At 38.3% G+C, this 12,911-nt stretch overlaps 2 protein-coding genes across 7 annotated transcripts in view; both read left to right on the top strand.

The window, feature by feature from the left end:
• The window catches only part of PLEKHH2 (pleckstrin homology, MyTH4 and FERM domain containing H2), a 124,820-nt gene extending 117,329 nt beyond the window's left edge, over positions 1 to 7,491 (top strand). For all 4 annotated transcript variants that reach the window (XM_050755198.1, XM_050755195.1, XM_050755196.1 and 1 more), the window contains 3 exons: positions 1,804 to 1,890; positions 3,727 to 3,864; positions 4,910 to 7,491. In XM_050755198.1, coding sequence (XP_050611155.1) covers positions 1,804 to 1,890; positions 3,727 to 3,864; positions 4,910 to 5,095 — 411 coding nt within the window. In that variant the 3' untranslated portion in view covers positions 5,096 to 7,491. The remainder of the gene's footprint in view (positions 1 to 1,803; positions 1,891 to 3,726; positions 3,865 to 4,909) is intronic.
• A 5,245-nt stretch (positions 7,492 to 12,736) lies between these two features.
• DYNC2LI1 (dynein cytoplasmic 2 light intermediate chain 1) overlaps positions 12,737 to 12,911 on the top strand; it is a 39,987-nt gene continuing 39,812 nt past the window's right edge. For 2 of the 3 annotated variants that reach the window (XM_050752955.1, XM_050752959.1), the window contains exon 1: positions 12,737 to 12,864. Coding sequence is in view for 2 of the 3 variants with exons in the window: in XM_050752959.1 (XP_050608916.1) it covers positions 12,857 to 12,864 (8 nt within the window). In the remaining variant the exon portion in view is untranslated. The remainder of the gene's footprint in view (positions 12,865 to 12,911) is intronic. The other variant, XM_050752960.1, reaches the window with a different exon arrangement.

Genomic DNA, 12,911 nt, shown 5'->3' with positions numbered 1-12,911 from the left:
CAAGTAGCTGGGATTACAGGTGCACACCACCACACTTAGCTAATTTTTATATTTTTGGTAGAGACAGGGTTTCACCATTTTGGCCAGACTAGTCTCGAACTCCTGATCTCAAGTGACCCACCCGCCTCAGCCTCCCAAAGTGCTGGGATTACAGGCGTGAGCCACCGCACCTGGCCCATTGTAACTATTTTTAAGTGTATCGTTCTGTGGCATTAAGTACATTCTCATTGTTGTGTTGCTGTCACCACCATTCATCTCAGAACCTTTTTATTTTCCCAAACTGAAACTGTACCCATTAAATGCTAACTCTCCAGTCTTCCCTCCTCCTCCCAGCCCCTGGCAGCCTCCACTCTACTTTCTATCTCTATGCATTTGACTACTTTACGAACTTCATGTAAGATAAATAATATAATACTTGTGCTTTTGTTATTGGCTTATTTCACTTAGTATAATGTCCTCAAGGTTCATCCATATTGTAGCATGTGTCAAAATTTCCTTCCCTTTTGAGGCAGAATAACATTCCGCTGTATGTATAGATATACCACATTTTGTTTACCATTCACCTGTCAGTGGACACTAGAGTTGAAGGGCATCCTTTTGAATTGAATTCTTCCCTATCCTTTGCAAATCAACCCTCAGTAGACAGTTTCTAACTCAGGGTTTTGTATATATGAGATGCTAACAAGTTTTATTATATAAAATAACCCAACATTCATCCCAGTTTTATATCTATAGTCTTGACATTATTTTGTAAAATTTAAGAGAAATAGTTAAGATTTTTTTTAGGATTTCATTTGTTAATGGAACCAAACAAGCATCATTAATTGCTCAAAATAATTTATGGGTTTCAGTGGTAGGAGGTTCTTTTTATTAATATAATTTCATAGCTTTTTTTTTTCTATGAGAACCAGGAGTAGCTTTTACCTTTTTTTTTTTTTTTTAGATGGAGTCTCACTTTGTCACACAGGCTGGAGTGCAGTGGCACTATCTCAGCTCACTGCAACCTGCGCCTCCCAGGTTCAAGCTGTTCTCCTGTCTCAGCCTCCCAAGTAGCTGGGATTACAGGCGTGCACCACCATGCCCAGCTGATTTTTATGTCTTTGGCAGAGATGGGGTTTCGTCATGTTGCACAGGCTGGTCTCGAACTCCTGGCCTCAAATGATTCACTCACCTCGGCTTCCCAAGGTGCTAAGATTACAGGCATGCGCCACCACACCCAGCCAATTTCATAGCTTTTACAATAAAAAATTTGGTGGAAATTTTCATATTTCTCATTACTATTTATCACATAGTTTCATATTTTCTTTTTATTGTGTTTTTATTACACATTGAATATCAGATTTAATGAACTTTCAGGAAAGGTGTGCAATTATAATAATAATCCTTTACCTTGTAATAGCACTACACAATTTATCAAGCACAGCAGTATATTTTGCTTCATTAGGATTTTGGTCCTCATGGACACCCTAAAAGCCTTGTTGACTATTAATGTCTTAACGCAGAAGAAAATTAAAATATGAACATTATTGTTCCTATGCTAAAGATGAGGAAATTGAGCCACAAAGAGATTCAGTAGTTTGTCCAAAGGCACACATTAATAAATGGCCGGTTTGGGTCTCAAAGCTAGGTCTCCTAATACCACATTCACTCTTTGCTCCAGTATACCACCCTGCCTCTTTCCTAGGAGAGATTTTTAATAAGTTTTTGTTGTTTAATGGCAAATGTTACATGACATTTAGACTGAAAAAAATTCTGTAATTTTGCTTAGCATTTATAATATAGTGTATTTTCACCTCTTCATAGCCCATAACTCCATCATCACTTGGAAGTACTTTCATGTGGCTGGCTGTAAATGAGGATGGTTTAAACCTCTTAGAATACAACTCCATGGTAAGTTTAAACGCTCAAGTTTTGCATTAAGTCAACTGTTTCCCTTGCTCAGTGTACCATAAACAGAAGGTAATGATATCTTAATCTGATTTTTCTCTTACACAGAAAACATTCTTCCTAATACTATGTCATGAACAGTCATTTTACAAATACAGCTATGATTATAATTTAACCTTTTAAAACAAGATAAGACAGTGTATGAGAAAAATCTTGATAGCATGACTATATTGTGATCATGGTTATATTCGTGAAATGATTATATTTTTAAAAGTGTTAAGAAGATTGTTTCCTGTGTAAAATAAAAATCTGTAAGAAATCATTAAAGTGGGAACTTTAATAACCAAAGTTTAAGTTCACTTTCACTAAGGCTTCTTTAACAATTTCTATAATTTTCTATAGTGTCATATATATAGCGTCTTAGCACTTTCCATATAAAGTCAAACTATGATTTCTATATATGTTCATTTATTTACCTGAAATTTACATTTTTTAAATCATATTTCATGTGTCTAATTATTTAATACAATTTTATTCTCTTTTTTGTTTAATCTGGTGGGCAGGAATTACTACATTCACCAGGCAGGTCTAATCGTGTGGCTATAATCAGAGATCACTGAAAACTTTCTGGAAACCAAACTATCCTTTTGTGTTATAGTTACTGTTTCCCCTTGCAATTGCTTAAAAAACAAACACACACACATTTTTTTTCAAAGGGTTATATTTTCTGAGTGCCTTTTAGTTCTTGAATGGATAACTTGAAGGTATTATAAAATCAGTGACTTAAAGTAAAAAAAAAAAAAAAAAAAAAAAAAAAAAAAAAAAAAAAACCTATACACCGGTATTGAGTTACCTTAGTTCAGGAAACCAGCTCTCTAGCTCGCAGGAGGTAGCCAGACAGGCCGGGAAGCACACACAGGTAGGTTGCAGGTCCGAGGCATTCAGTCCTGGAATGGTCTGCTCAGTCTTGCAAGGTAATCATTAGATATGCAGAATCCTTTCAGGCTGTATATTAGTTACATTTTATTTTATTTTATTGATTTTTTGATTTTTTTTTTTTTTTTTTTGAGGCAGGGTCTCATTCTGTCGCCCAGACTGAAGTGCAGTGGTGTGATCACTGCTCCCTGCAACCTTGACCTCCTGGGCTCAAGCAGTTCTATTGCCTCAGCCTCACAAGTGGCTAGGACCACAGGCATGCACCACCATGCCCGGCTAATATTTTTTATTTTTTCATAGAAACAAGGTCTCCCTATGTTGCCCAGGCTGAGCTCAAGTGATCCTCCCACCTCAGCCTCAGGTGTGAGCCATCAGGCCCAGCCTAAGTTACATTTTTACATTGTTTTGGAAACACATTAGAAAAAAATATTTGCTGCATATGTGACAAAGGGTTAATATATGATACTGTTTCTGTTTATAGATTTCAAAATCCATCTATCAGGGTAGATTTACCAATATTTGACCGTTTTGACCATGAAAAGTATCAGTAATATGGCTTAACCTAACATATATATAAGAGACATATGAAAGGGCATGTAAAAAATATTAACAGTGGCTTTCCACTAGATGCTGGAGTATAGCTGCTTTTTATTTTTTTCTTATATTTTCTCATTTTTCTTCAGTGACTTGTTTCGGACTCAACATTGTAAAGGTAGATGATGCCTAAATAAAATTAGTACCACTACTATCTATTTTGGATCATAATAGATTTTATTTTAGAAATAATTTTGTATTATACCATAATTGATGAATATCTGCATTTTAATGGAGCTATATTATTATTTTTCATCTCTCTTTGGAAGTAAGAGCATATAACATATTTACTTTTTCTTCTCTTTAAAGAGGTTAATAGTCAGCTATGTGTACAAGAGTCTAATGACCTTTGGAGGCTATCAAGATGATTTTATGGTAGTCATTAACAATACACATTCAAAGGACACACCAACAGAGAAATTACTTTTTGCCATGGCAAAACCCAAGGTGAGTAGGAGCCTTTTTGCCAACTTTTTTGTGCTAGTTGTTTTCACTTAATCTTAGCCAAAAGTCCAAAAAGCAATGCTAGTTGTTTTCATACTAAAACATTTATTCAGTAAAGACTACGTTCCAGATGGGAAAACAGACGTTATTTATAGTCAAACAAACATGGGTCCAACTTACATCATCTTTCCAAGCCCTGGTTTCTTTGTCTAAAAATATGGTAACATACTCCCTCCTTCTTTTGGCTTAGAAATTAAATGAAGGAAGTTTGTAGAGTACTTAGCCCAATGCCAGGTATATAGAAGATTCCAAATAAATGGTTGTGGCATTAAGTTATCGCTGTCTGGTACTTTATGCACATTATCTTATTCACTTGTGGTTGTTTGCTTTATGGACTCATTAGAGGAAAGACCGGGGTTTTATAATTAAAACATACTTGCTCCTTTATGACTTTTAACAAACTATGTAGTTTTAACATCTCTAAGTAAAAGCAATAAATAAATGGATTACATTCTAACATGCAATTCTAATTGAAAGTGATTTTCCTAAAACTTTAACTGTCTTAATGTTATCTGATAAAAGAAATTACTTCTTCAGAATCTGAAGCTTTTTTAAAAAAATAGATGTCTTTCTTAATTAAGCCTATACTTAAGTGAAAGCAGCTAACCAGTAAGTGCAGATCAGGGAACTCAGTCTTTAGTGAAAATAGAGAGTTCCTATGACACTAACTTTCTTAATTCATATATTCACGAACGTGGCTTTATGATAATTTGATAGAGCTGTACTACTGACTGTCACATTTCCTAAGATTGCCACTCAATGTGGTTGTTTTTGAGATTCACTCTTTCTGCCGGTTTAAGTGGTGAAAAAATGTGTGGCTGCCTTGATGGTGCTGGACATGTAAGCACTTCATTGTTTGATCTAGAGAGAAGGGAATTCTGGTAGCCTGGGCACTTGCAAATGGAGCTCACCTGTGGCCAACACTGTGCTCTTCTGGAAGTGATGAGAACTTCTCAGGAGCATAACAGTTCTGTTTTCCTTGTTTTAGATTCTTGAAATTACTCTTTTGATCGCCAGTTACATAAACAACTTCCATCAGCAAAAGGCAGCATTTCACCACCTCTCTGCTCCAGCACTGCTCTCAGCCCAGACCCGGGGACCCCAAGCCAGAATGATGGGAAGCCAGCCTCTTCTGTCAAGCAGCAGACCGACCAAAGGCCCCACCTTACTCTGAAAGCCGGGGAGCCTGAACGTTCACTCCTTGTCCTCCATGCTGTGGCTGTATCAGCTCCCTACAAGTTCCTTTACACCTGGCAGCATGGCAGCCACACACCAGTATTCCAAACTTTAACAATGAAGGGGGTTAGTCTCTTTTATTTGATTCTTAAATATTCAAATAAATATTAACAGTAAAACATAAACACAAAATTTGCCAACACACTGATTTTCTCATAGAGTAAATGAGTAAGAATTCATCATTTTTTCCATCTCCCTTCTCCCTTGTCATCAGACACATTGTGCAATGTGGCTTTTCTTTTCTTTTCTTTTCTTCCCCTTTTTAATATTCTGGCAATCTTTAGAAAGGGAGATTCCAAACTCTCATCTGGTAAACCAGTTGATTATTTGGAAATGTTCACTGCCAAAATAGTAAGTGCTATAATTAAATGTGCTTTTAATTAATGATATAGTGTTTGGAAAGGAGTAGAACATGCAGAATAAGAAACAGCTGCAGAGTGGTGTGAGGAGTCCATTTTCAGAGCAGGTGCAGTACATCTTCCGGCTCTATGAATCATCATATGAGAAAGCAGGGTAACGTTAGGTAACCTGAGCCTCCTGTGTGGTATTAGAAAGTATACCCTGTCACCTTTGCAGATCACTGGAGTGTAAAATTTAAAACAAGGTGGTGATTCCTGACATTCCTTGACTGTTCGTGCTGCCCAGGTTCACAAGAATATTGCCCACATTTCACTGTATTTGGTGCTGGGTCATCTTGACCTTGCTTTAGTAATAATATCTTTAAAAACAAAGACAATCCTTAAAGCTTTCCCCCTCACACATTACCTTCTAATTATAGTTTGAAAATAGATTCCCTACACATACATACATATGTATATACAGATAGGGTCTTGCTATGTTGCCCAGACTGGCTTTGAACTTCTGGCCTCAAGCAATCCTCTCTCCTCAGCCTCCCAAAGTGCTAGGATTACAAGTGTGAGCCACCACACCTGGCTCCAGAAATATTTCATTTTATTTTTTTGAGGCAGGGTCTCACTCTGGTTGCCCAGGCTGGAGTGCAGTGGGGCCATCATAGCTCACTGCAGCCTCGACCTTCCGGGATCAAGCAATCCCACTTCAGCCTCTTGAATAGCTGGGACTAGAAGCATGCACCACCATGCCCAGCTAATTTTTGTATTTTTAGTAGAGACAGGATCTCCCTATGTTGTCCAGGCTGGGTCTCAAACTCCTGGGTTCAAGCGATCCTCCCACCTCAGCCTCCCAAAGTGCTGTGATTACAGGCATGAGCCACCGTGCCCAGCCTCAAAAATATTTTTTAAAAGAAAAGAGAAAATAATTCTTCTGTCAAAGGAGGTTAAATTTTAGTTGATAGAGTACTTAAGTGCATTACTTTATTAGGTTATGTAAGTGGTCAGTGTATTCCAGTATGTGTCAAAACAATGTACTTCATATTCGTGATAAAAATGAAACTGTGATAAGACATGAAAATTATATTATTAAAATGTTCAATTGTAATGGTAATCATGAGTATACTTAATTTTATTTATGTATAGAATATTTGTATTTATTTTTTGGACATATATTTATCACTTTGTCATTTTTTTAAACCAATTTGAGAAATGTTAGCTGCTGAATTAATTTGTTGGCCGAGACGTCATATTTTCTTCTTTGCTGCTTTCTCCCTGTGGCAATGTACTGTTCTCACATTAAGTCTTTAAAAAATGTTCCATACTGTATTAGCATCCTTAGAAAGGACAGAGCTAAGAAGTACATTGCTCAAAAAAATATTGTACTTTATTGATAATGACCAAAAAGAATATTTTTTAAACCCCATCAAAATAGATTTCCATTGACTGTTTCCCCTACATCTTTTGAGCCACAGTCGCCCATTGAATAAGCACATTTGTTTTTGAGAATAAACTGGTAACCAATTTATGATGACTCTCAGAAACCTTTTGGTTGGGATACAGTAGAGTGTCTAAGTTCCCAGACAGCCATCTCATAATTAGTTGGTGAGCCAGAGGCTCGACAGAGCTGTTACTTATGTGTGAGGGCTTTATTCTCATGCAGTAGTTTATTCATCATTTGGTAAGCCCCTCCCCACAATCTTCTAATTTAAACAGGTAGTGAAGGCTTAGCTTAAATTGAGTAGTACTTTAGACTAGGCATTTATTTTTGATAGAGCAGAGGTAAAATATTTTGATAGAAGGAAATCAATTTTCTGTAACTGATGATGTGAAAATTTTATTTTCTGGGAAATTATATAGCCATTCAAAAATTCAAAGTATGTTATTATGATTGGTTACAAGAGAATAATGTTACACGTTTAATTGTAATATTTGTCTCCTATCATTTTCTTCCCTTTCAATCATAATAAATGATTTACAAAACCCATTTTGAGCATTACCTTTTGAATAATCTTCAAGAAATACCTAATGTTTTCATTGTCAAAGCTGAGGTGTAGTACTAGTGAAAATGGTAGTTATTACCTCCTTCTCTTGCATTCGTGCTTTGTCTTCAGTGTTGCTGTGTTTTATCCATATAAAAGAAAGCTGTTTTGGCAAATTGTAATTTTAATCCATATGTGTGCATATTGATACACAATATATAAATAGGTAAATAGATAGAAATATTGGTTCTCCCATGATTTCATATTTCATATAGGTGAGTTGAATGGACTATGTTCCAAAAATTTGTTTTAAATGTTCTGGATTTTGTGTGTGTGTGTGTGTGTGTGTGCCCTTAAAATCAAATACTATCATAGCTTAGAAATGAATTTAACTCTCAATTTACAAGAGAAGTTAGTCACAACTTATAAAGACCCTCTATTTCAAAAATGTGTTTAATAGTTTGCTGTTTGGATTTTTTTTTTTTTCCATAAAAGAAATACATGTGCTTACATCTACCTGCCAATTTAATAAAAATACACAGTGGTCAAGTTCCTAGAACAATACATTTAACCCTTAATTGTACCTGAAGCATGATCCTGAAGAAGTAACCACCATGGATAACCATGTTTCTCTAGAAAAAGGCTTTACCTGTTGGTGGGATACCAAGAACATATTTCCCCCACCCACTCCCCCGCCCCGAGCAGCTGATTTCTAGGGAGGGGAGGCTCCAGTAATTTGAAAATTGAGGAAGAGAAGTGACAAGCAGGAAGAAGTGGACAGAGCAGTTTCCCTGCTGCCCACCTGATTTATGCAGAAATGACATCTCCTCTCACATTTCCCCCCAATCTCTTTTCCCTAAAAGAAGAAAGGGATGGCCGGGCATGGTGGCTCATGCCTGTAATCCCAGCACTTTGGGAGGCCGAGGCGGGTGGATCACAAGGTCAGGATCTGGTCAAAAAAAAAAAAAAAGAAAATGATGTTGGCAAAGCACAGGAGTATCTGAGATTACAGGCACCTGCCACCACGCCCAGCTAATTTTTTTTTTCTTTTTTTTGAGACAGAATCTTTCTCTGACGCCCAGGCTGGAGTGCAGTGGCGCCATCTCGGCTCACTGTAAGCTCCACCTCCCGGGTTCACCCCATTCTCCTGCCTCAGCCTCCCAAGTAGCTGGAACTACAGGCTCCCGCCTCCTTGCCCCGCTAATTTTTTGTAGTTTTAGTAGAGATGGGGTTTCACCATGTTGGTCAGGCTGGTCTCCTGACTTCAGATGATCTGCCTACCTTGGCCTCCCAAAGTGCTGGGATTACAGGCATGAGCCACTGTGCCCGGCCTGCCAACATCATTTTCTAATAAACAGAGTAGGGGGCCGGGCGCGGTGGCTCAAGCCTGTAATCCCAGCACTTTGGGAGGCCGAAACGGGCGGATCACAAGGTCAGGAGATTGAGACCATCCTGGCGAACCCGGTGAAACCCCGTCTCTACTAAAAAATACAAAAAACTAGCCGGGCGAGGTGGCGGGCGCCTGTAGTCCCAGCTACTCGGGAGGCTGAGGCAGGAGAATGGCGTGAACCCGGGAGGCGGAGCTTGCAGTGAGCTGAGATCCGGCCACTGCACTCCAGCCTGGGTGACAGAGCGAGACCCCGTCTCAAAAAAAAAAAAAAAAAAGAAACAGAGTAGGGGTGGGAGAGGAAGGGCATCTCTTTCTGAACATGCTGCTAGGTTATATTGTGGTTTTATGAAAATCAAATTACTCTTCTTTAACAGTGGCAGTGGCAAGAGAAGGCTAATTCCCTCTCTCACTATGTGGCTCTAATGAATTCCCAGGAGTTCCTAGGAACTGAATATTGGGTAATACCAGAGGAAATGGCTTAGATGTTATTCTTGAGTTTCTAGAAAATGCTATCAAACTCCAATAAGAGTTGCCTTTTATGAGAGAAAAGTTAACAGAAAGTGTAACCTTAGAAAAGCTTGTGGAGAGTTCTTAGGTTTTGGATCATGTACAGATTATAAGATGTTCCCCTCAGGGATAGGGTATCATCAACACTGCTTTCATGTTCTGACTATTCTACCGAAACTTCTTCACATGAGGTTGTCACTGACCACTTAACTGCCAAGTCCAGCAGACCCCAAATGGTCCAACTATCTGCTGGGTGATATCTCAAACTCACCATGTCCTCTAAACCTGCTTCTCCTGCTCTGTGCCCCTCAAAATTGGTTAAGAGGATCACCAGTTCATCAATCAAGAAAGAAACATTGAGTTTTCTCCCTCTTACCAACGTCTTATTCTCTACTGCCTAGTAATTGTATTAGATAGAACTCTTTTTGCTGTAAATTCCAAAATTCAACTTGAACCAGCTTAGACAAAAATGAGAAGTTGTATTACAAGGATATTAGGATGTCTCATATAATCAAAGAGTAAGCTGAACAACCAAGCCATAAGAAAGGTGAGGACACAGGTAAGCCTTAGGGACAACTAGAACCATGAGACATATGCCAGCGCTTTCTCTTCATATTGATGTGTGTCTGCTACTGTGTGCTCACTAACTACAAAATAATTCATTTAGCACAAAATATGCTAATTTCCTCTAGAGGTAGAGTGACTTGCTTTTCCCAATTCTAGTTTGAAAAATTTCAGGGAAAGACTGGGATTAACCCAGCTCATGTTAGGTGTTTACTCTGAACCACCCCAAACGTACTCATCATTAGGAGAATGCTTAAGTAAATTATGAAAAATCTATGTAGTGAAATATTCTGCAACAATCAAAGTTATGTTTATGATACATTTTAAAAATTTGATATGGTGCATTTTTAAAATTTGATATGGGGAAATACATGTTAAAATCAGGATGTTAATTAACTTTACAATTAATCTCAACTTTGTAAGGAAAAAGATTAGAATGAAACATATCAAATGTATTTCCAAAATACCTAACAATGATTACTTCCGGCTTATGCTTATTTTACCCTCTTAATTTTCTGTGCATACCTTTTTTCCCCTACAATTAGCTTATATAACTTTGAAAACAAGGGAAAAAAAATTCAAACTCTGCTTGTCACTTTCCTAGCTATTGTTAATAGCCTCCACATGGTCTTTAGATGCCAAAATATCCTTCACGCAGCTGCAAAAAATTATCTCATGAAACTCATGTCTAATCATGGCACACTCCTATTTTTCAACCCTATTTGGTTTCTCATAACCAACACAGTAAAGTTTAGACTACAGTATCCTTCACAGTAGCCCCATCTACCTGCCCAGTTTGCTTTTCCACTGTAGCTCCACCACGTACTTTATATGATCTCACCCCAAACTATTCAGTTTCCCAGATACATCCTGCACACGCCTTTACCCTTCTGCACTGTTGCTCATTCCAACCAGAAAGGAGCATAAAATGGTCTCCTTCTCCTTCCATTCTTAACTTAAGAACAATCTTCACCTACCCAGGAAGGTCACTTTCTTTGCCCGAGTATGAAGGCCTCAAGAGGAATGAGGGAAGAAAGGGGAACTCACCTGCTCAGTCAGACCAACTGAATCAACCCTGAATCAGTGCTGCTGATCAGGGCCCAGCCAGATCACCTTCACTTTCCTTGTTAACAAGCTCCCTCCTTCAAACACCTCTCCCAGTTATTCAAACAAGTGTAATTTTGAAGTGCTAGTACTGAGTACTGTGCCCAGTACATAGCAAGCACTTGGCAAAAATATTAGCTGTTGTTATTGCTATCAATATCAACAGGGCTTCCTAACTAGCATGCAAAAGTATTCTGAAGTTCTAGAACCCAAATCATTACAATTCATTACAATCTGTCCCATATCAGTTTGTGAGCTTAAAGGCTGGCTTAGCACCAGGCTATAGCTGCTGATTCAATGACAGATGTATAAGCCTCCTTTGAAAAAATCATCCTTTCTTCGATGAGCTCTACTCCCATTAATTCCCTTCCTATGTGCAACTTAGTGTTCTTTGTATCTCCAAAATATACCTAGATGTTGGGAAGATTTTGTTCCTAATGACTCTATCTGAAATAAACACCCTTTTATCAACGATCAGCCTGGTTTCCAGGAATGTGTTTCTTTGTTCAAAGTTACTGACCAGCAGCTTATCACACAATAATAACAAGCATTAAGCAGTTACAATGTGTCAGACACACACGTAAGTTATGTTTTACCTATATTTATCTCATTTAAGATTCACAATCTTTCCCCTTTACAGGATCAGAAATTCAGTGATTTACCTGATGTGGCAATGTGGCAACTTAGCCAGCGTGGCTGAGTCGGAACTTGAACCTAGGTCCATCTCACTCCAAAGCCCATGTGCTTGAACACCACACCATAGAAATCAAGCTGAATAGCAGAGCATTGGAGGGAGGGTATCTCCTTCAAATATTCAGGGTGTCTTAGGCTAGAAAGCGTAGGTCTACTCAGCATTCAACACAGACCAAATACTATCAGTGCCATGAATATTTCACCATCTCCTTCAGGCATAATTAGTCACTTGCCCTAATGCAATTTTTGTACCGCTATACAATAGCTTAGATCACTCACTTCCTTGGGTGCTTATAATTAGCAGAGTATGTCTTTCTTAAAGGTAGCGATCTTTTCTTACTCATCTCTTTATTCCTTATTCTGTGTAGCATAGGGCCTTGCATATTCAGTGATTGTTATTTATTTCAATGTTCGTTATTTATTTGGACACTCCTGGAGATCTATAAAGAGACCACAAAGTTCCAAAAGAAAATAATCTACATTCATAAAGTAAACGAAGTATGTAGGAGATGCACTTGCTTCATTAATTTTTAATAAATACACAATGTGCTATTGAATAAAACTTGAAACAACTAAGCATCTAGAAAGTTGGAAAATATTAAAATTACAGGCTTTATTTTAAATTTTAAAGTGCGAATGTTCCTTGCTTCTAGTAAATTACTAGAAAACAGCTCAAGAGATTGTTACTCCTCTATTCCTAAATCATGGCGATTGGGAAGAAAAAGGTGAAAGATGAGAGAGAGCAAAAACCCCTGGCATATAGTTGATACTCAGTAAAAAAATTTTAAAATAAAAGAACATTTCCAGCCCAGAAACAATTGCTTTTAGATCCCAGGTTTGTGACCCCTTATCATCTCGTTCTGGGAGGTAACAAGGGGTTACTAACTTGGGATCTAAAAGCAGTCCTAAGGTTTGAGGCTGAGAATGAGATGGAACAGGACTCCTGAGAACTACATTTCCCATGATGCCCCTCTCCCCACGCAACCGCGGCCGCGACGTAGCTCCCATGGCAACCCAGAAGGCCTCACTCACAGACTCCTTGCGTAGCTCGCCGCCTGATTCTAGGCTGGTCTCTCCTCCGAGCCCGTGACGTTTGCGGCAGCCCGGCCACGATGCCCAGGTATTCCCTGAACTCGGCTTGCGAGGGAAAGGCTGCTGAGAGTATTC

The sequence above is a fragment of the Macaca thibetana genome, chromosome 13 (assembly GCF_024542745.1).
Source record: "Macaca thibetana thibetana isolate TM-01 chromosome 13, ASM2454274v1, whole genome shotgun sequence".
Classification (NCBI taxonomy): domain Eukaryota; kingdom Metazoa; phylum Chordata; class Mammalia; order Primates; family Cercopithecidae; genus Macaca; species Macaca thibetana.
Note: the sequence above shows the minus strand (reverse complement) of the source record. Positions and strands in the feature narration are given on the sequence as shown.